The following is a 23,490-nucleotide window of genomic DNA, read 5'->3' on the forward strand; positions in this document are numbered from 1 at the left end:
GTTTCTAATGTCTCTGTAAAGCACTTTGAATCACCTTGTTGTTGAATTGTGCTATACAAATAAACTTGCCTTGCCTTGCCTTAATCAGGGAACTGTTCTTAAGAAAAATGAAACAACTGAAACATTTATAAGTGCTTTACGTGCGTCGTCCAACACAAAGTATGATTGGCTGGCTCAGTGAGGTGACAGACACAGGCTGGAGAGTGTATACAGGTTTTTATTTGTTATATTCTGGAATCAGCAACATAAATAAAAGCTTTCATTAAGTTCTCCTCAGCACCAGAGCCATTCATCGACAGGGTTCAGGCGAAGCCACACCCACAGGACCGGGCTGAGACCGCGACCTGTGATTCTGTTGGCGAAACGCTGAAATTGTCCACCATGATTGTCTCTCTCTGTGTGCTTCAGGAGAACGAGGATGGCATGGACACCAAGAACAAATGAAGGAATAAATATTCTTCTTCCTGCCTCCCGCTGCTCTATGTACATTATTAACAGTCTGAAACAACCCAGCAGCTGGCCTCGCCCACCTGCTGCGTGACGACACAACAAAGAAACACTGAAAACCACAAAGTGATGGGAGTCAAGGACCAGACGAAGGACAATGTGCTTCGATGCTTCCAGTTCAGTTACTTTTAAATCTGAAGCAGCAGAGATTAAACGTCAGAGAAGAAAACGGATGATGACTCTCAATGTGTCTTTAAACATCTTTAAACATCTAAGTGGAAAAAAACCCAAGAAGGTTAGACCAACCAGAATCATACACAAGTCCTCAGGTGGAAAACATGAAAAAAATCATCTTTTCATTCTCAGCAATGAACTCTGTGAGTGAGCTCTGGAACAATGGACAGCAATTGGCCTTGAGTTGAGGTTAATTTGAGGATCCAGTTCATCAACTTAATTTGGTTTATTGGTTCCAGCTTCTCAAACTGGATCGTACTGATGGTCCATGATGACATGATGTATCAGGGATCACTATATCCTGGTATCTCTCTGCCGTCTCTGTGTCCTCCTCACATATTTCTATAACTGATTAAACCAAGCTCTTCTAACACATCCACATGCTGCTCTGTAGAGATTATGGATTCACGTCAGACTCATCAGAGGAAAGTGTTTTGATTTAAAACCTGTGAAAATCATGTTGGCATTTTTACACATAAATAAATGATACACATAAATAGGGATGGGTATTGATAAGATTTTCACGATTCCGATTCCATTTTCGATTCTGTTTAACGATTCGATTCTCTTATTGATTCTTTTTAAAAAAGGAGAACACTAAGGTCGATTAGCTCAGAACTCGTGTTTCCTGCCAGGTAAATGACGCTCCGCAACGTGGTGACGTCATTTGGGGCGACTGGAATCAATAAGGGAATCGTTTGCAAAATGGCAAACGATTCCAAGGAAGTGAAACAGAACCGGGTTTCGATACCCATCCCTACACATAAATAAAGAAAAATATATTAACAAATGTTGGCATCATTCAGCTTCTAATCATGACTGTGCTTAATTAAACACAATAACAAGCCTGAGCTCTGATGTCATGTACACCAGCGGTCCCCAACCCCCGGGCCACGGACCGGTCCTTTGGTAACAGGCTGTGAGAGTTGAGGCTCGGGTGTGAACTTTATGGTTTTTATCGTTTTTTAAACCGTTTTTATCGTTAACTCTGTTTCCCTAGGTCTTTTCCTGAGTGTTATGAATAAATCTTCTTTTTTTTGGTAGCGGTACTGTTTTTATTTTGTTGTATTTATCCGCAACACCTTAAAGACCGGTCCGTGAAAATATTGTCGGACATGAACCGGTCCGTGGCACAAAAAAGGTTGGGGACTGCTGATGTACACAACTTGACCAATGGTGAACTAATCACTAATTACTTGCTGTGATCATTTCATACCAGACAGCTGCCAGGACTCACATCATCTTTATAAATAAGCGTGTCCGCAGACTCTGCTAATTTTGGCAGACTCAGCTGAATGTCGGCAGACTCTCGGCTGCGTGAAGGCAGACACGTGTTCTGACAACTCTGGCTCTGTGATGTCTGCCAGATTTGGTTTGATTTTGGGCCTCTTTGGGGGAAGAGTTGGCAGATTCAAATTGGTGAAGTTTGTTTGGTTAAATAAGTTTTATCATAACTGGCCAGACTATGGCACTCAGATTCAGGCCGAGTGACTTCCTCTGGCCTCCTGGGCTTGGGCCTCTGCAGGGTCAAACCATCTTAGCTACCTTGGTCAGCGTGATCCAGCCACCTCCCAGTCTTGTTTCCAGAGGGATGATTAAGTTCACACTTCTTGACATGACATGAATTCACAAATGAAAGTCAATCAGATTTTAGGGTCCCTTCAATCTCAGAGGTAAGAGGGTTTATGCGAGAGTTAATGATTCTCCGCCGACAGCAGCTTCTTCCTGACAGGTCAGCTGATTTCAACCAGCAATTGGACACGGTTAAAGATTCCTGTACAAAACATGACTGCAAGGACATCCTGTTTTGAATCCTGGCTGTAAGGACTTCCTGTGCTGGTGGTGGGGATGGCTGACAGGTGAGGCGACCCGCTCTGATGGTGTTTTTATCGTTTCAGTTTCATTGAAACAACAAAAGGGTAAAAAAAACCACAAAGTGACACGAGGTGAACGCTGAGCGTCGCTCACAGAATCCAACAGTTCAAACCAGGCAGTGTAAACATGCCTTCATCCTCCTCCTCCTCTTCAGTCAGTAGTCTCTCTGCTCCTCCTCCTCTGTGTTGAAGGAGGCTCTAAGCAGAGTTCAGGTACTCCAGAGCGACTTCATAACAGAACTTATACTGTTCCTATGGAAACACAGACATCAGATGTCATTCATTCACATTTTTAAAAAAGAAACACTTTTTATTACACAGTATGATGTAAAAACAACTCAGTATCCACTACGGGTCACTGGACACTCCATGTGTTCAAGTTCACCATCACGGTCTGTTTTCCTGAGGTAGTTCTGGTACAGCTTGGACTAATGTTTTGGGTCATTATGTTGCTGCAGGATGAACCCCTGATCAACTAGGTGCATACAGTATTTGTACTATGCTTTCATGTCAGACTGCAGTGAGACATTAAACTGCATAACTTTCAATAAAAAAATGGAAAAATTGGCGTGTCCTAAAACCTTTGACCGGTAGTGTATGTTTATAGAATACAATAATTATTATAAAACATAACAGAAAATTATGAATAATAATGATAATATATCATTATTACTGAGAAAATGTTTTTATATTTTAGTCTTAAAAAATACAGTTATGGATTCAGTGTTAAGTTCCTCTTTGATTTACTGTAAAATTAACCTTTTTTCATTTTAGTCATAAAATACAAATACAAAATAATTTGCTAAACCACAGAAGAAATGGAGAATAGAAATAATAATGATTGAAGTTAAAGCGAGCCAGTGTCTGTGATGAAGGTTGGTGGTTACCAGCAGGTCGACCATGTTTGGCTTGTTGTTCCTCAAAGTTTTTACAGCGTGAAAAACGTCGACGCAGCGCTGCTGACGCAACATCTCACACACGATACTGATACTGCAGAACACACCACTGCGACCTCCGCCATTCCTGAGGAGGAGACAGGACAGAGGAGTCAGGAGAAAGAAGACCTTTGAGTTCTCTGTCAACAGTTACATAAAGTAGCACATAAAAATATTACTGCATATATTCACAAGAACACCCCTCAAAAACAAAAACATTTACAATTGTCATAAACCAAGAACAAGCAAATCATTGTACACTGTACACAAGACATTTGTTTCCAACCAAACAGAAATAAAATGATCCACACCTGTCACCATTATATAAGAAGTAAATTCTATCATAATACATGCAGACACCAGACCTTTGAACATAAGTTCTAAATTTGTAGACCTTTACATTTTGTTTCTGCAGGTTAGCCAGATTCCCCTTTTTGCCCAACCCGTAAGAAAGCTGCAAAGATAAATCTGATTCCATTGTGCTGCTGTTTTTGGGACCATAAATGAACATTGTATTCTCCAGCACCTGTCCATATCCAGCCAACCACTGTTGCAGTAATGGCAAGAGAAGAACAAGCCTGGGACACCCAACCCACAAATGTTGCAGGGTGTGCTCAGCTTGACAAAAAGCACAGTTACCCTCTACACTCGGTCCATATGTGCAACATGTCTGGTTGTGGCCATGGCCCCATGGACCACCCACCACCGAAGATCCACGGTGTGTTTCTCCAAGTGAGGTCTGTACAAGGATTTCTAGCTACATCTGGGAGAACCTGCTGCAGAAATACTACATCGACTCCGGAAGGTCCCTCCTTCATCCTTTAGGAAAATCCATCATTTTTGGTGCCTACTTCTTAATCTACAGCAACACTGTGAAAACAGCGAAACCTTCCAAAACACCACCTTTTGTGCTCCAAACATTTTACTGTGCCTTTAAATGAGTTTTCCCTAATTTCTTCATCCTCAACTTAGAATCTCTTTAGTGTGCTCAACTGTTCATAGCTGACCACTCTCCTTATCTTTAGAACTGATTTTATAAACTCATCAAGATATGGAAAATAATCCATAGACTGTCCGCCAAATTTTACATCTTAAAATGAGTTTATGTCTTGTAAGGAGTAGGATTGCTGATGCTCATCTTGTGAAACAATATCAGAAAACTGTGATGAGGAATCATCTTCAAACAAGTTCAAAGAACCTGCAGTTCGATCTTCAGCCTCACCTGTCCTTGCCTCTGTCTGTTCACTGTTCACAGGAGGCGAACCCTCACTGGGGAGGGACGCCATGGCTCAAAGTCAAACTGGCCAATTAGCTAAACCTACTCACTCTACACAACACAATGAAATAAACCTGTCTTACCTTGTAACTAACCAACTAACCATTAAGGTTGGGCGATTTTTCCAACCGATAATCATCAGTCCAATAAATGACCACCATCAACCCCACCCAAATACAATAAACACAAAAATGAAGACAGAAACAGAAGACACTCCATTTGGCTTTTTTCAAAAATTCAGAACTAAATTATCATCAGTTATTTTACACAAAACTGCATTAACCCTTTAAGACCTACCATAGAACCAAGTCCGCCAGAGCTTATATTATATGTTTACATGCTGTAGTCCCATTTTTGGGAGCATTTCAAGTTGCTTTACATCAATACAACCATTATAGCCCAAATTTTAATAATATGTCTGCATTAAGTGCATAGAAATTACATAAATTGCAAAAATGTGCAATAAACCAGAAAAAAATTGAAAATCGTTTTTGTTTTTTTAACATATATTTCTAGTTAGAGAAGTTTAAGAGGCGTATCCCTCAAAACTGTAAATACAAAAAAGTTGCACAAAATAGTTTCCCACCACAGGAAATTTATTTTGAGTGTCTTCATAGTTTTATTTTTGAAATGCACCAATTTTTATATACTGCAGAAAAAACGAAAATAAATATTATAAAGCAAATTTGCAAAAAAACAGCATATGCACCAAAATAAACTATTTCCAGCAGTGCAATATGAGTCCTAAGCATCCCAGAAACGACACAGAGAGTCATAAAGTCAAACATAACTTTTAAAAACACCAGTACAGTCTTACAAGGCCAAGTTGGTAAAAAACTACATTTCCACGAATATGACGTCACTTTCGGTTTTGGGCAGGTAATGGCGGACATGCAATAGTTCGCGCTGACGTCTATTCCAGCATAGGAAGTGTTACAAACAGCTGATCGGATCGGCAAAGCGTGTTTCTGGAATATTATGTTTTTGTTGCTGCAAGTGCTTTTTATGCAGTTTTTGCAAAGCTATATGTGGAAGGAAACTGTGACCGAGGACAAGCTGATGGCATAAGATGTAAGTACAACTCCTCCGGTTTTATATGCAAGAAAAATTATTGCGCTACCTTACGTGGTTGCAGTTCTACCGGGATTTAAAAATAGTTACGCAAAATGGAGCGTGCCCGCTCAGACCGACTTTAAAGGGTTAATTCCCCAAATAGAGACAAACTCTTCAATGTTGGACAACATCTTATAAACAAATTCTACTTTCAAACGTGCACCTACTAACCCTTTAAACATAATCTCTAAATGAACAGATCCTGTTCCCTTCATTTTGTTCCTCCTTGAATGCCATATACTCATCTTAGCATGACCTATTAAAAAATTAATCAAGCAAACCTTCCTACGCTCCACTGCAGAGTACCTCGGACCCAGGATAAAGAGACTCTTCCAAGGCCACAAAGCCACTGCTGCAGCGATGAAAAAAGGCCAGATAGCCTTGGACAGCCAAGCCACAGGTGCTGCAGTGTTTCCTCAGTTAGACAGAAAAGACAGTGGTTCCCTGTTCTTAGATCCATCACTGCCCTGCTGTCCTCAGGCCTGCCAGCTTGGTTAGACCAGCATTTATACACTAGCAGTGCTGAGCTTTCTACTTGGTATCAAGGGATTGTAAAAAAGAGGCTCCTCACCAACATCACCATCAAATTGTTTTTAAAGTACAGAGAGACTGTTCTCGGTCTTCCAAGCAGTCAAAACAGACTGGTAAAAAGCAGAGGTCTGCAAAAGGTCCATGCCAGTCAGGTCTATGAGAAACAGGTGCTTGTCATATGCAAGGTCCTTTATTCTGTGAAGCAGCATAGATACAGTGTTGAACCAGGGTGGTTGTTGTTTTTGATAAAGATACTGTTGTGCTGTCTGAAGACGAAACGCTGTGATACGGCTGTGAAGGTCAATCAAACTCTGACCCCCCTCTGACACAGATAGAGACAGCACAGCAGACCTGGTCCAGTGAAGCCCTCCCCAGAAGAAATTTACCAGTCTTTTTTGTATCTCCTTGATAAGAGAGGCCGGAGGTTCAAAAACAGTGGCACGGTGCCAGAGTACAGAAGCAGCCAAGTTGTTAACAACCAAAGTCCTCCCCCTGTAGGACAATGGTGGCCAGACCCAAGTCCATCGAGACAACCGGGCAGTAATGTTTTCAACAACACCCTCCCAGTTCTTCCCCTGAAAAGCATCAGTTCCCAAAAACACTCCCAAACACTTCAGTCCCTCCCTGTTCCACTGTAACTCTGCCGGTAACACCGGCTCCTCTTTATCAACCCACCCTCCCAACATGAAACCTTCACACTTTGACCAGTTAACCTTTGCGGATGCCTGCTCATATAAGTCCAGTGTCAGTCTGAGTGTTTTAATATGGTTATAAAAACCGTAACATCATCAGCATAAGCGGACAATTTTACTGTGCTTCTTGCTTCGTCAAAGGTAAAACCTGAGAGTCCCTGTCTAAGATGGTGTAAAAGGGGTTCAATGGCCAGCGTATACAACATACCAGAAAGAGGGCATCCCTGCCCTATGCCCCTCTGAGCTGGAACAGGCCGACTTAACCCTCCCCCCACCTTTAACATGACAGCAGTGTTTGAGTACAACAATTTGATCCAAGAAATGAAAATGTTCCCAAACCCAAAAGCTTCCAAAGTTTTAAACAAATAGCGGTGATCAACTCTATCAGAAGCTTTTTCTTGATCCAGAGATAAAAAACCCCACATCCAAGTCTCTGAGCCAGATCAATAATGTCCTAATTAAAAACAAGTTGTCCATAATAGTTCTTTCAGGGACACAGTATGCTTGATCCACATCAACAATCATGTCGATACAGGTCTTCAACCTGTTAGAAAGACATTTTGCAAGAATCTTGTAGTCCGTACAAAGCAAAGAGACAGGCCTCCAATGTTTGAGCGAGCCCAGGTCCCCTTTCTTTGGCAGTAAAGTCAAAACTGCCCTCGTGCAACTTGTTGGCAAGATCCCAGTGGTCACACAGAATGTGAAAACCTCATGAATGTCCTCTCCTAGCAGCGACCAGAATTCCTGGTAAAATTCCGCAGGAAGCCCATCAACTCCTGATGACCGACCACCGTTGAGTTGTTGAACCGCTGAAGACATCTCCTCAAAAGAGATAGCAGACTCCAACACAGCCGATTCAGCCTCATACAGCCGTGGCAGCCCCTCCAGCATCCTCGTCACACATTCAGGGTCACACGTGTCAGAACTAAAGAGGCTGGCATAAAAGTCAATGGCAAGCTTCCTCATTTCTACTGGGTCAGATGTCACCTTCCCATTTGGAAGCCTTAAGTGCATCACGTGGTGTGACTCGCAAACCCTTTTCTCCAGCTTGAAGAAAAATCTGGTTGGGGCATCTATTCAACAGTAGAAATCCGAGTTCTTATAAGAGCACCTTTTGCTCTTTTGTGGAGAAACTTGCCTACAGCCTTCCTCCTACCGTCCCAGGTACTATTTGCATTATCTGTCCCACTTATGATCTTATCCTCTAGCATCTTGAGCTCTCGTTCGAAGTCCTCAAAGCAGTCTTTAACAGTGGCCGTTGGATGTGACGTGTATTGTTGACAAAAAAGCTTAATCTGCGTTTTCCCCACCTCCTACCATTCAGCCAAATTGCAAAAGTAATTTTTCCTTTGTTTCCAGTGACACCAGAAGTCAGAAAAAGCTCGACAGAACTCTTTGTCATGAATCAGCTGCATGTTAAAGCATGTTGGTGAACAAATGTTAGAGTGCATCAATAAGGAAATATCTACAGTCACTAAATGATGATCAGAAAAACCAACAGGTGAAATTTCTGCCTTAACTAGTCTATTATTATACGTCTGATTGATAGCTATTAAACCCGATTCTTTGATCCCCATGGTAGAAGAGAGAAAACCCGACTCAGAGTGGTCAAAACATTTATAATTCTTTATTCAATCATCTTCTGGAAGAGAGAGCCCCGCACAGCCCAAAGCCAGTTGCAGAATCTCTAACATTAGAAGCCAAAAATGTGTCTCATATAGGTGTTATTTTGGTCCTTTACACGTCACACACAGCCTCGATACAAACAACCCCTTCTGTGTTACTAGTTCCACTTTTTCTGTCTGGTTTCCTGTATTTTATTAATATGCCTCTGCAGCTCTGCACTAAACTTCCTGTTTTTCAGTTTGGCTGAGCACTTGGTTTATGAGTCAAAACTGGCTTTGCTTTACAAGCCTTTATTATTAAAATACATAAAACAATATAATCAGAAAATAGGCACTAACAATATATATTTATCTTGTAACACTGCCTTCACATTGCCCTCAGAAACGTTCACATATGTGTATTCTCTAGTTGTGGGATGGAGCCTTCTCCACACATCAGTCAGAAAGATTGTGGATAAAAGTGAGCCCGAAGGTGGGTGAGGCTCTCCTGTGTTTCTGTCAACTGAAGGGTGGGTTGTGCAATTCCAGTCCCCTCCCACCACCACTATTGAACCACTATGTATTTGTGATAATTTATAATTAATTTTACGAAATAACCTCACACGACCTGCAGCTGAGTTGTGGGCGCATACATTCATAAAGCAAAAGGTGTTCCCTTGATGGTTGCTTGTACTACCTGTGCCCTTCCCTGCTCTACCTCACATACGGAGACATGTGACAGCTGAAGGTGCCTAGAAAATAAAATTGCTACACCTGCACTGAGGTTAGTGCCATAACTTAAAAATACCTGCCCACTCCAACTCATTCCCCATTCTGTCTCATTATCTACAGTACTACTAAAAAAACCACATCAATGTTTTTGTTCCAGCTGTTCCACCAAAACTGCTCGCCTTTCTCTGACTCTTCCCCCATTACTGTTAAGCGTACCCACTCTCAAGCCTGCCATAAAGACAGAGAGAAGAGGAAGAAGAGAAAGAGGGAAAAGACAGTGAGACCCTTCCAAAAAAAAAAAAAAAAGACACCCTTAATACTCCGAACATTTTACTGTGGTTTTAAATGAGTTTTTCCTTGTTTTTCCCTCCTCAACACAGTCAGGATCTTTTTCAGGCGGCATCTTTTCTGTTTGCTCAACTGTTCATAGCCAACAACTCTCCTTATCTTTAGAACAGAGTTTATAAATTGATCGACATCTGGAAAAAACTCTGACTTCCACAGACTGCCTGCTAAATGTCTTATCCAAAAAGCGATTTATATCTTCTAAGGAATACGACTGCTGATGTTCATCTTGTGAAACAATGTCAGAGCATCGTGACAGGGAATCATCTTCAAACAAGTCTTCTTCCTCATTTTCCGCGCTCAAAGAACCTGAAATTACATTTTCATTTCCTACCTCACTTGTCGTTGCCTCTGTCCTGATTTTCCTCCACAGTTTTCCTGTCCTGTCTGTCATCACTTCCATCCGGCCTGTGGAGCACTGGCTGCGATCTCCATTCTGTCACCCAGCGCCACTAGCAGCTCGTAGCTGGCTGTTCGTCCACACCGCTACTAGCGGGCTGTTCTCTCGTACCGACATCTACGGCACGCTCACTTGCTTCACTAGCATGGCCCTGCTGTTTACCTGTGTCATTGCGCACTTCGTGCTCTTTATGAGGGCAGGATGAGCGTTTATGGCCAACATGCACTTCATGCTAACTGCGCTTGCATAAACAGTATACAAGCCGTTTTCGTATCTCACTTTAAACGACACTTCCAGTGTCTGTGAAGGATCGTTCAAGTACATGAAGGCCTGCCTTCATAGTGACTGAATGTGCTGCAGTCTGGCATCTTTGCAGCCAAGACGAACAACACTGAACCCGCTAGCAAACTTTCCAAAGCAGGTCAGTTCCTTTTCAAGTAGCTCATTGGGGATAAACGCCATCTACGCGGGTCACCGCAAACAGTGGTGAAACAGCCACAACAAATCATCCAAAATGATCCCCCTTTCAACTAACAGGTGAACCAACCGCTCCTCACGGAGAAAGGTAACCACAGCCTTGTTCATCCGAGAGCCGCAAGTTGTGTTCTCATGGCCCACCTGTTCACCAAAAGCTAGCAGAGCCTGCTCCACGGTGTACTGTTGGGGGGGCCCCTCACTAGGGAGGGACGCCATTGCTCAAGGTAAAACTGGCGAATTAACTAAAACTCTTCACTTCACACAACACAATGAAATAAACTTGCCTTACCTTTTAACCACCCATAAAGTTTTCTGGAAAAAACAGTCCAAACGTCCCAAACTCACTCAGCAGCTCCACACACTCACCAAACACCTTCACACACCCATTCACTCACACTCCCAGCATGCAGTGCAGGAAGGAGAGGAGAGGAGAGTGGAGTCAGGGGTTACATAGATGAGAATGAAAGCAGTTTATGTTGTGACCACTAGATGGAGACAAAACACCACACAAACACAAACTTTATAACTACTGATACTGCAGTACTCTCTGCAGTACTGTGTGTATTTCCTGTGTAAGAAACAGTGATACTCTTGCAGTAAAGTAATGAAAACACAGTTTTCTTTCTGTAGTGTTATGTGTAGTACTGCATGTAATACTGTGTGGTACTCTTAAAGGGTAATGTCTTTAGTACTGTGTTTATTAAAAGACAATGTACTTTATGTAGTATTGTGTGTAGTACTGTGTGTATTATAAGACAGTGTACTTTTGTAGTAGTTTGTGTAGTACTGTCTGCAGTACTGTGTGTAGTACACTGTGTAGTACTTTCTGCAGTGCTGCGTGCAGTGTTGTGTGTACTCTTACAGGCAGTGGACGACGGTGCGTCCCTCGCCGCCGTCGTACTCCTCCTGCCATTTGTCCACCTGGTGCACGAGCTTGAGGAAGGAGCGCTTGGAGACGGGCGTGTCGCGGTACATCGGCCAGCCCAGGAACTGGAACTGCTGCACCATGCGGTACCCGTCCTGCGGCTGGAGACACAGGGAGAACCAGGCAGTCAAAACAAGCTCGCCCCAAACAACCAATGTATAATCAAACACTTCCCCAGAAGAACAGAAACATGAACCAAGTGTACCTCTAAACTAAACACTAAGGAGAAAGGAAGTAAGGAAACTGTGAAGGGAGAAAGGGAAAGGAAGTCAAAAGAAATACATTTTAGGAGTAAAGAAGAAAGGAAAGAACAGGAGAGAGGAAAGGAAGATATATAATGTAGATGGAAGGAAATGAGAGGAAAGGAAAGATATTAGGAAGCTTATTGAGACAGGAAAGAAAGCAAAGACAGGTTCCTGTGAGCAGACAGAGGGAGAGAGCTTTAACTCAAACACCAAAATCAAGCTGCCACAGCGAGGCGGGTGGAGACGGGAGCGCGGATCAAACACAGCCGATATTTGTTGAGACGCATGGAGGAAACGAGGCCCTGAATCACAGCCGCACTCAAACTCAGCCCGATGGGGAGGTGAGGAGGCTTAAATCAAACACATCCTGAGCTAAATCTGGTGCAGCAGGAGAGAGAGAGCGGAGGCTTGGATCAAACACAGGCGCAGCTCAGCTTTATTACACAGAAATCAAACGCGCCCTGAATATGTGAGGGCAAAACCAAACAGTGTAGGGTGATGCAGTTTTACTCCGTCAGGATCTGAAGACAAAGGTAATTACACATCCACAGAGACGTCACGTAGAGGCGAGGTGGTTCTAACGATGGCGAACAGCCACCACGGCAGGGGAGAGTGAGAGAACAGCCATCGCCCTGACAGGACCACGGCCACGATGGTGGTTCTCTCAGGGCTCCAGCACGGCAGAGACACTAATGGATGACTCAGCCGAGTCAGGAATCCTAGTCTCAAAGAAGACGGCCAATAGAACCCTGCACAGGGACGGACTGAGAAAGAAGACGGAGGCTACGACCCAAAGGACAGCGGCCCCACAGTGAAGCACGGTGGTGGCAGTATTATGCTGTGGGCATGCTTCACTGCGTCTGGACCTGGGAATTTCATCGAGGTGGGTGGATCCATGAAGAAAGAAGGATATGTGAATGAAGACCTGAAGCAGTCAGGCTAAACTAGGTCGGAGTCATCACTTTGTCTTCCAGCATGTCAACAACCCAACGCATATGTCGCTCCTGGTGAAGATCAAGGCGAGCGTGGCAAAGCCCTGACTGTGGGCTGAGACCAAATGTAAGCACAAGAGCAGCCTGGGTGTAAACCTGGCTGGACTTGAGTTTGGCTCAAGTTTGTTACTTACATTAAATCAATTTAATAAATCAAATTTCAGTGTATTTTATTTGACATTCCAACCTACTGATACTTACAGAATGAAGGGCAGCCAGGTTTTTACAGGAAACAAACTAAGGCTACATCCACCCGGGTATTTTTGAAAACGCAAATTTTTCTATGCGTTTGCACCTTTCGTCCACACGTAAACTGCGTTTTCAGTCACTGAAAACTGAGATTTTTAAAAACTCCTGCCAGGGTGGAGATTTTTGAAAACCCAGTTTTTGCGTTTACATGTGGACGAGGAAAACGGAGAAAACGCAGCGTCAAAGGTGTGCGCCTACACACACAGTTACTGTCCTTCCACACACAGGACTCGGTTCTGCTTCTATGCGCCATCTTTGTTCACTCTTTCCCACCGAGGCTTCTAGACTTCTGATTGGCCAACATTTCTACACGGTTAGGAATATATCGCCACCTGTTGCTTTGGCATCTTCCTAGCGCGTTTTTGTGGTTACGTGTGGACGGGATTTTTAAAAAACGTGGCAGCGTGCTCGGTGCTTGATCAGATTTGAAGTTTAATTTTTCGCTGTAGAAAGAAGTTTTCTTCCCACGCAGAGTTTACAGCAGGCGCTAATGTTTCTGTCACTTTTTACAGAATCAGACTTAAAGTAATGTGATTACTTCCAAGCTTTAAATGCTGCATGGTCATACTCCCTCCAACACTCCATATTATCCATTGTTGATCTGCACACGTCTGTTGCTACCACGGACGTCGCACGCGCTCACGTCATTGTCATGAGACACTCTCACAAACAAAATCACGGTTTAGTAACGCAGCATATTTACGGGTAAGTAACAGTAATCTAAAAGCGCACCCTGGCTGTGTTGTAGATCCTGAAGATTCGGCTGATCACGTCCTCCTCCAGGTCAGCGGACACGAACTCCACCTGCAGCGAGCCGAGGCGATGGAGACCGTTCTCTGGCCAGTACTGAGGGCACAGCTAACACACACATACACAAAGGGAAGTTATTGATCAGCTCATGAGTTTTACACCGCCCTTACCAAAGCACCTGTGCTATGATGTCATCATCACCCACCTGTTCTAATATATCTGAAAATCTTTGAGTGTGTGTGTGGGTGGAGCTTCACCTGTGCGGGGTCGACATCATTCAGCATGACAATGGATGTGCAGTGGTAGTCGAGGACCAGGCGCCAGAAGTCCTTCACCGTGTTGGGCAAAGGATGCTGGGTAACGATGAACGCCGACGGCTGCTTGTAGCTCTGCATGACACGAGGTCAGTCAGACAGCAGGAAGTGATGTCACACAAGCAGACACAGCAGGGTGGATGTCACTGTTGTACACAGCCGTGCTCAGGATTTCCGACGTCAGTGTTTTCAGCAGATTTCTGAACGCGTGCTTCCTTCTTTGAACCTTAGCGTTAACTTTGATATTTTAAACACTTTCCTGGAGTTTCTATAGCGACAGCTGTCTGGCTGCCTCAGGCAGGTCTGATGTGGGTGTAACTGACTCGGAGGCAGTGACGCTTGTGCTCCGAGTGCCCTAACACTCGGTGTTAAAGCCTTTGCTGCATCGACACCGAGCAGCACTTGCTAATGTTAGCTTAGAAGAGAAGTCCTCCACTCACTATCGCCACCAAATGACAGGCTCCAAGTATAACACAGAATCCAACACATCTCCATAACAGGGCAACAAGCTCACCTGAAGGACTTCACACAGAATTCATGAATGATCTGCGCTCAGCGAGAAAGCCGCTGCAGCAGGACAGCACGATGGCAGAGCGACTGAGTGTTCTCCGCTTCAGTCCTCTGTGCCGTTTGCTAAACAAAGAATCTGACGGCTGGGCTGGTCGCTCTCAGAGTTTCTGATTGGTTTACTTTTCAGCCTAATGTTCTCCTTCACCTGCACTCACATCTCTTTGGGCCAAACTGAGAGATCCAGTGAAAAGATATCGGATCAGCTCCCCATCTTTAATCTGCTTCACTTATTGTGGAACAAAAGCTTCGAATCAAAGCTGCGAATCTGCAGTCACATTCATCAAACCCACTGTGTGTGTGTGTGTGTGTGTGACGTACATCCATGAGCGCAGCGTTGATGTAGTTGGAGCTCTCCCCGTCGATGGTGATGAGGAAGGGCAGGCAGCGGTCTGGAGGCAGCACGTCCATGCAGCGGTTCTTCTCATGGTTTCTGGGCAGCAGAGCGATGCTGCAGTCCTCCACTCGCAGAGTCGGCGTCACCATGTTCAGCGTCTGTGCGCGCACACACATGTAACAGGACACACACCTGACACCTTCTTTCTAACCTAATGAGTTGATCTCATGTCATATTTTTACTTTCTCAGACTTCGGAACATTATTATTTTCATTGATTTTGTTTAATTTTTGTTAACATTAATTTTGTTATTTGTAATCATTTAATTAGTGATTTAATTTTTGTCTTCATTTTTTAAAATGTCTTCAAGTTTTAATCTCGTTGTTTGTTTTTGTTTGATTTTTAAGTTTTATTCATACAGCGTAAGTGTGTTGTGTCACCAGTTTGTTACCAGTTTGTTACTGGGTGTCTGTGGCACTTTTATTTTAACCGTGTCGTTTATTGTTGTGTATTTTTACTCGCTGTCATGCTGCTGTAACACAAAAGCGTCCGATGTGGGATCAATAACGTATCCATTTAAAGTAAAGACGCTACAGCGACACAGAGAGAACAATCATATGACCCCCTGTGAGCAGCACTTTGGCGACAGTGGGAAGGAAAAACTCCTTTTAACAGGAAGAAACCTCAGACAGAACCGGGCTCGATATTTAGACTGTATAATATGAATTTCTGACTTTTATTTTGAAACTGCGGTGCAATGATGTCATCACTCAGAGCTGTGATGTGGTTTGATTATTTCATGGACGCTGGCAGGTTCGTGCTCTAAACGAAGCGTGAAGAATATTAACATGGTCGTCACGTTACCCTGAACTCCTCTTTGATCTGACTCGAGTTGGTCTGAGGATCCAATCGGTTCATCTCATAATAAACCGACCGCAGCTGACTGGCTGGAATCGCTGTGTCACCGCACAGACACGCCTCCAAGATGGCATCGTGGATGAAGACGTACTGCTCCTGGTAGACAGAGGAAGGTGGTCAGACACTGTTTAAATAAGCTCCTCCTCCTCCTCCCCAGCTCTGACTGACGGGACGTCGGCTGCTGAAATGTCACTTCATAAAAGATTAATGTCAGCGCACGGCGGCTGGAGAACAGGCGAGTGACATTCAAAGTTAGAGAAGGTCATCGCGGCGTTCATTTCTGTCATTTCCTGTCAGTCAGCGATGAAGATGTGAGGACGAGTCGGAGACAATGAGGAATGATCGATGAAACTTTGATCATGAATGAAGCTGAGTAACTGAGCACGTGCAGTTTGAAACATTAAGTTATTAGTGATCACGTAAAACAGTGTTTACCTGCAGGTCAGAACACCTGCACACAGGTAGAAGGTATTTCACTGTGTGAATGTGTGTGTGTGTGTGTGTGTGTGTGTGTGTGTGTGTGTGTGTGTGTGTGTGTGTGTTTGTGAGTGAGTGAGTGTGTGTGTACCTCAGTCTGGACCATGTTAACCCTTCGTGCTCTCAGCTCGCGGACACAATTGTAGATGTCAACCACGCCCTCTCTCTCCGCCATGTCCAGCATGATGTCGATCACGATGAAGCATCCTGTACGTCCCGCCCCCGCACTGACACACACACACACACACACACACACACACACACACACACACACACACACACACACACACACACACACACACACACACACAGTCACGTCAGCAGTGATGAAGTTTCTTTGTTACTAGTAATGACAGTAAAAGTCGTACCTGCAGTGGACCACAGTGGGACCGGCGGTGGGTGGGGTTTTGGCCTTGACGCGGCGGATGAAGCCGAGCAGCCCGGTGGCATGAAGCGGGACGCCGTGATCAGGCCAACCGGTGAAATGAAACTGACGGATCTCCCTGATCTCTGCCACACCCCTCTGACACAGACAGAGAGCGGAGGTCAGGTCAGTGCACAGGTGTGTGTACATGTCTGTGTGTGTGTTACACCTCTGTGTGCACAGGTGTAACATAAAGATATTTTAGCTTTAAGTCCTTCAGTTGCTGGCGGTGACATCAGAATACCTTCACTGACCACGTCAGTCCCAAATACATTCATAATAAACACTGATAAACTGGGCCCCCACTGACACATGCATGAAGCATCCATAGAAACACAGCTTCTGATTACTCACACACCTGTGCACTTTCAAGATGGCGCTGCAGATGGCAGCCTCGGTACTGCGCTCTCTCGCACTTTTTTTGTTTTTGTTTATTTTCTGCACTTTTGATCACTCGAACCACATCACTTTCCCCAGAGATCAACTGCTAAACATCAGGCAGTCATCTCACAATAGTTCTCATTTTTCACAAACCCGGAAAGTTTTTTGGAGATTTTAGTTGGAGGCGCAGCAGCTCTCTGTGGCTCCTGGAGGAGACGTAGACGGGGGACTCACGCTGGTGCGCTGGTGAAACTATGTTGGCGAGGATTCCGCACGGGACTCTCCTCCATTCACCTCCCAAATCTCCGCTCCCTTCCAAACAAAGTCAATGAATTACTTCTCTTAAACTGGACTAACAAGGACTTTGCACGCTCTGCTGCCCTCTGCTTCACTGAAACCTGGCTCAGTGAGCATATCCCAGACGCTGTCTTAAATCTGCCGGGCTTCACTGGGCGGACTGCGAAATGGAGCTGTCAGGGAAAACAAAGGGTGGTGGAGTCTGCTTCTGCATCAACGAAGGTTGGTGTACTGATGTCACAGTGTTACAGAAACACTGCAGCCCACACTTGGAAAGTTTTTTCATCAACTGTAAACCTTTTTATTCACCGCGGGAGTTTTCTTCCTTCATGGTGGTTGGAGTTTACATCCCTCCACAGGCCAACGCGAACAACGCACTGTGCGAGCTGGCTGACCAGATTACTACCCTGGAGAGGACATTCCTGGATTCCTTTACAATTATTCTTGGGGATTTTAACAGAGCAAACCTAAACCACGAACTCCCTAAATACAGACAGCATATAGACTGCCCCACCAGGGACAACATCATACTGGATCACTGCTACACCACTCTAAAAGATGCCTATCGCTCTGTGCCCCGGGCAGCTTTGGGACATTCTGATCACTGCATGGTCCATCTTATTCCAGTTTATAGGCAAAAACTCAAACGTGCGAAGCCTGTAGTCAAAACTGTGATGAAGTGGACTAACGCAGCAAAGCAGGAACTGCAGGACTGTTTTGACTCCACTGATTGGACTGTTTTTGAAGCTGCATCTGAGAACCTGGATGAGCTGACGGACACTGTGACATCAAACATCAGTTTCTGTGAAGACGTGTGTGTGCCAACAAAGACCTTTTGCACATACAACAACAATAAACCATGGTTCACTCCTAAACTTCAACATCTTCGTAAGGCCAAGGAGGACGCCTACAGAAGTGGTGACAGGGCCCTGTACAAGCAAGCCAGGAACACACTGACCAAGGAGATCAAAGCAGCTAAAAGGATCTACTCCCAGAAGCTGGAAGAACAGCTCTCAGCCAACGACCCTGCGTCAGTGTGGAGGGGCCTGCAGGAAATCACCAGCTACAGACGCCCCCACCCACTGTTGAAGCAAACAAAGACCTGGCCAACGAGTTAAACACTTTCTACTGCAGGTTTGAGACGGACAGACTCCCACGCCCCACCCTCCCCTCCCCAGGGACATTGCTTCAGACATTGACCCCCAACACACCTTCCACCTCTCCCCCCTTCACCCCCACCCTCCCCAATCCAGACCCAACGACCACCACCACCACCCTCCCCAATCTAGATTCAACGACCACCACCACCCTCCCCAATCCAGACCCAATGACCACCACCACCCTCTCCAATCTAGATTCAACGACCACCACCACCCTCCCCAATCCAGACCCAATGACCACCACCACCCTCCCCAATCCAGATTCAACGACCACCACCACCCTCTCCAATCCAGACCCAACGACCACCACCACCCTCCCCAATCCAGATTCAACGACCACCACCACCCTCTCCAATCCAGATTCAACGACCACCACCACCCTCTCCAATTCAGACTCAACGACCTCCACCACACCTCTCACCCCCTTTCCTCCTCCCTGAAACTAAGAATATACACTCAGGATGTGAGCCGACTATTCCAGAAACAGAAGCCCAGGAAAGCCCCTGGACCAGACGGCGTCTCACCCTCCTGCCTCAAAACCTGTGCTGAACAGCTGGCTCCCATCTTTACTCGCATCTTCAACAGATCCCTGGAGCTGTGTGAAGTTCCCTCCTGCTTCAAACGCTCCACCATCATCCCTGTTCCCAAGAAACCCATCATCACAGGACTGAATGACTACAGACCTGTCGCCTTGACGTCTGTGGTCATGAAATCCTTCGAACGACTGGTGTTAGCCCATCTGAAAGACATTACAGGCCACCTGCTGGACCCTCTGCAGTTTGCCTACCGGGCAAACAGTTTGGTGGATGATGCAGTGAACATGGGGCTGCATTAAATCCTGCAACACCTTGACCGCCCGGGAACTTATGCCAGGGTCCTGTTTGTGGACTTTAGTTTGGCTTTTAACACCATCGTGCCTGAACTTCTCTCCTCCAAACTCTCCCAGCTCAGCGTGTCACCAGCTACCTGTCAGTGGATCACCAGCTTCCTGACAGACAGAAAGCAACAAGTGAGGCTGGGGGAGATCACCTCTCGGTCCCTCAGTATTGGTGCCTCTCAAGGATGTGTTCAAATTCAAATTCAAATTCAAATTCAAATTCAAATTTTATTTGTCACGTACACAGTCATACACAGTACGATATGTAGTGAAATGCTTGGACAACTGCTCGTGACCTAAAGAAAACAAAAAAGGAAAAGGCTATGAATAAGATAGGAAATAAATATGAAAAATTTAAAAGGGTAAATTTAACTAGGAAGGAATAAAATATAAATTAAGGTTAAAAATGAAATAACTGTACAACAAAATACACAATATAGAACTGTATAAGAATGTATGAAGAAATCTAAATCTAAATAAATATATACACAATAACAGCAGCTGTACAAGTATTAACTGGAAATGAAGAATATAGTGACCAGTGTTGTGCAAAACCAAAGTCCAGAAAGTCCAGTGTGTGTGTAAGAACCATATGTGTGGGTCAGTACTGTGTGGTGGTGTGATTGAGAGACCGTATCGCCTGCGGGAAGAAGCTCCTCCTCAGTCTCTCTGTGTTGGTCTTCAGGGAGCGGAATCGCTTTCCTGACCTCAGCAGAGAGAACAGTCTGTTGTTGGGATGGCTGAGGTCCTTCACCATCTTCCTGGCCTTGGTCCAGCACCGCCTGCTGTAGATTGAGTGCAGGTCAGGGAGCTCGGAGCGGATGGTGCGCTCAGCTGACCGCACAACCCTCTGTAGAGCTCGTCTGTCCTGCATGGTGCTGTTCCCGAACCAGGTTAAGATGTTTCCCGTCAGGATGCTCTCTATGGTGCACGAGTAAAAGTTCCTGAGCACCTTGGAGGGCAGTTGGAAGTCTCTCAAGCGTCTGAGGTGGTAGAGACGCTGACGGGCCTTTTTCACCACGGTGTTGATGTGACAGGACCATGACAGGTCCTGCGTGATGTGAACTCCGAGGTATTTGAAGCTGTCCACTCTCTCCACTGGGCACTCGTTGATGACGGGGGTCTGGTAGTTCCTCTCCTGCTTAGTGCTGAAGTCCACTATCAGCTCCTTTGTCTTACTGACGTTTAGAAGGAGGTTGTTCCTCTGGCACCAGTTCTCCAGATTCCTAATCTCCTTCAGGTAGGCCGTCTCGTTGTTATCAGAGATCAGGCCCACCACGACGGTGTCGTCAGCAAACTTGATGATGGTGGTGGAGCTGGTAGTGGCCACACAGTCATATGTGTACAAAGAGTACAGCAGGGGGCTCAGAACACACCCCTGGGGGGCTCCAGTGCTGAGAGTGGTGGAGGCTGAGACATGTCCGCCCATCCTTACTGCCTGTGGTCTGCCAGTTAGGAAGTTGGAGATCCACTGACACATAGATGAGCTGAGTCCCAGATGCTCCAGCTTGGTGGTGAGTGTGGAGGGAATTATGGTGTTAAATGCAGAGCTGTAGTCTATGAAGAGCATTTTAACATAATTCCCCCTTCTAGTGTCCAAGTGAGTGAGTGATGTGTGGAGGAGATGAGAGATGGCATCGTCTGTGGAACGATTTGGACGGTAAGCGAACTGTAGTGGGTCCAGTGTGTCTGGTAGTGAAGAAATGATGAAGTCTCTGACCAGGCGTTCAAAGCACTTCATCACTACTGAGGTGAGGGCTACAGGGCGATAGTCATTGAGAGAAGCAGGGTGGGGTTTCTTCGGGACAGGAACAATGATGGACTCTTTGAAGCATGTGGGGATCACCGACTGAGATAAAGAGATGTTGAATATCTCAGTGAACACAGGAGCTAGCTGGTATGCGCAGTCTCTTAGGATGCGACCTGGGATGCCGTCTGGTCCTGCTGCTTTCCTGGTGTTCACTCTCTTGAAGGCTCTCCTTACTTCATGCTCGGAGATGACGAGCACGTTTCCGGTGCTGGCAGTATCTTCCTGTCTGCAGCTGTTAGCGCCGCTAACACTAGCATTGTTGGAGTCCTTAGCTGCAGCCTCGAAGCGAGCATAGAAAGTGTTCAGCTCATCTGCCAGAGTCACGGCCGCGTTCGTCATACCGGTTGTTGGTGCTTTATAGTCCGTTATTGTCCTTAGTCCCCGCCACAGACTCCTAGAGTCACTCTGTTGGAGTTGTGACTCTAGTTTCCTCCCGTAGCGCTGCTTCGCCTCTTTCACCGCCCTCCGCACGTTATATGACGCGGCTTTGTACGGGTCCATGTCCCCCGTTGTGAGTCCCGTGTTGTAGGCAGCGGTGCGGGATCTCAGAGCGTCGCGGATGGTTTTATCCACCCACGGCTTCTGGTTGGGAAACGTTGTGATAGCCTTTGTCTCCACGGTATCATCCGCTAGTTTCCCAATGAATCCCACAACCGCTTCCGTAAACACGTTGACGTCATCGTCGGAGCTGTTTCTGAACATGCCCCAGTCTGCGTCATCGAGTGCGTCCTGTAACGCGGCCACCGATTGATCCGTCCAGCGCGCGACCTTCCTCTGAACCGGAACTTCCTGTTTCAGCCTTTGTTTGTATTTTGGCATGAGGAAGATGGTGGCGTGATCAGATTTGCCAAACGGGGGGCGGGATTGTGCCTTGTAGCCGTCCTTGACCGTAGTGTAGCAGTGGTCCAGTGTCCTTTCACCCCTGGTGGGGCAGGTGATGTGTTGATAAAAGTTCGGCGCTGCGCGTTTGAGGTTGGCGCTATTAAAGTCCCCCGTCACAATAAGCGCAGCGTCCCGGTGTTGTGTCTGGTGCTGTGTGAGTGCCTCATGCAGCTCGCATAAGGCGGTGACCGTGTCCGCTTGTGGTGGAATATAAACGACACTTACAATGACCGATGTAAATTCCCGAGGTAGATAAAAAGGACGGCACATGATGGACAGTAGTTCCAGATTTGGTGTGCAGGAGCGTGTGAGAGGAACAACGTTTGCACTGTTGCACCAGTTGTTGTTCACCATTAAACACACGCTGCCTCCCCTTGACTTCCCCGAGTCCCGTGTCCTGTCCATGCGGTGAACCGAGAAGAACTCGGCCGGCTGGATGGCGTGGTCCGGCACCGCTGGGTTCAGCCATGTCTCGGTGAAGCAGAGGAGATTGCAGTCCCGATGTCTCTCTGGAACTTTACCCTGGCCCTGAGGTCGTCAAGCTTGTTCTCCAGTGACTGGACGCTGGCGAGCAGGATGCTAGGCAGAAGTGTGCGGTGTGCACGAGCTCTCAGCCTGTTCCTGACGCCGGCTCGCGTCTCTCTAGGCCGCCGCCGCTTCCCTTTGTTCTCCCTCAAGATCTCACTTGGCCAGCTCGGATCCGGAGTTAAAAACTTCGAATTGTGAGTACATTGTATACCAATAGAAACAAGAGTGTCACTGTCATACCTAATGTACCCAATGGTGATGATTTTGCCGATTTAGAAACGCTGAAAACTAACTTAAAAAACAAAGACAAAAACGGCAGCCAACCTCACCGGCGCCATCTTCTCCCTCTACACTAACGACTGCACCTCCAAGAACTTGGCTGTCAAACTCCTAAAGTTTGCAGATGACACCACTGTCATTGGCCTCATTCAAGATGGTGATGAGTCTGCATACCGGCAGGAAGTTGAGCGGCTGGTACGCTGGTGCAGTCAGCACAATCTGGAGCTGAACACTCTTAAAACTGTAGAGATGACAGTGGACTTCAGGAGACATCCCTCAACTCTGCCCCCCCTCACCATATCAGACAGCTCGGTGTCGACTGTGGAGATCTTCAAGTTCCTGGGTACCACCATCTCCCAGGACCTGAAGTGGGAGACCAACATCAACTCCATCCTCAAAAAGACCCAGCAGAGGATGT

The 23,490-nt window shown here is 45.9% G+C and overlaps 1 protein-coding gene across 12 annotated transcripts in view; it reads right to left on the reverse strand.

The window, feature by feature from the left end:
- Positions 1-1,785: 1,785 nt before the first annotated feature.
- Positions 1,786-23,490, reverse strand: part of LOC113029555 (receptor-type tyrosine-protein phosphatase mu-like) — a 210,631-nt gene continuing 188,926 nt past the window's right edge. For all 12 annotated transcript variants that reach the window (XM_026180460.1, XM_026180456.1, XM_026180458.1 and 9 more), the window contains 9 exons: positions 16,803-16,957; positions 16,526-16,661; positions 15,904-16,053; positions 15,024-15,197; positions 14,079-14,210; positions 13,804-13,929; positions 11,523-11,686; positions 3,443-3,578; positions 1,786-2,807 (listed from right to left, as the gene is read on the reverse strand). In XM_026180460.1, the coding sequence (XP_026036245.1) occupies positions 2,754-2,807; positions 3,443-3,578; positions 11,523-11,686; positions 13,804-13,929; positions 14,079-14,210; positions 15,024-15,197; positions 15,904-16,053; positions 16,526-16,661; positions 16,803-16,957 (1,227 nt within the window). In that variant the 3' untranslated portion in view covers positions 1,786-2,753. The remainder of the gene's footprint in view (positions 2,808-3,442; positions 3,579-11,522; positions 11,687-13,803; positions 13,930-14,078; positions 14,211-15,023; positions 15,198-15,903; positions 16,054-16,525; positions 16,662-16,802; positions 16,958-23,490) is intronic.

This window comes from Astatotilapia calliptera, chromosome 9 (genome assembly GCF_900246225.1).
Source record: "Astatotilapia calliptera chromosome 9, fAstCal1.2, whole genome shotgun sequence".
In the NCBI taxonomy this organism is placed as follows: Eukaryota; Metazoa; Chordata; class Actinopteri; order Cichliformes; family Cichlidae; genus Astatotilapia; species Astatotilapia calliptera.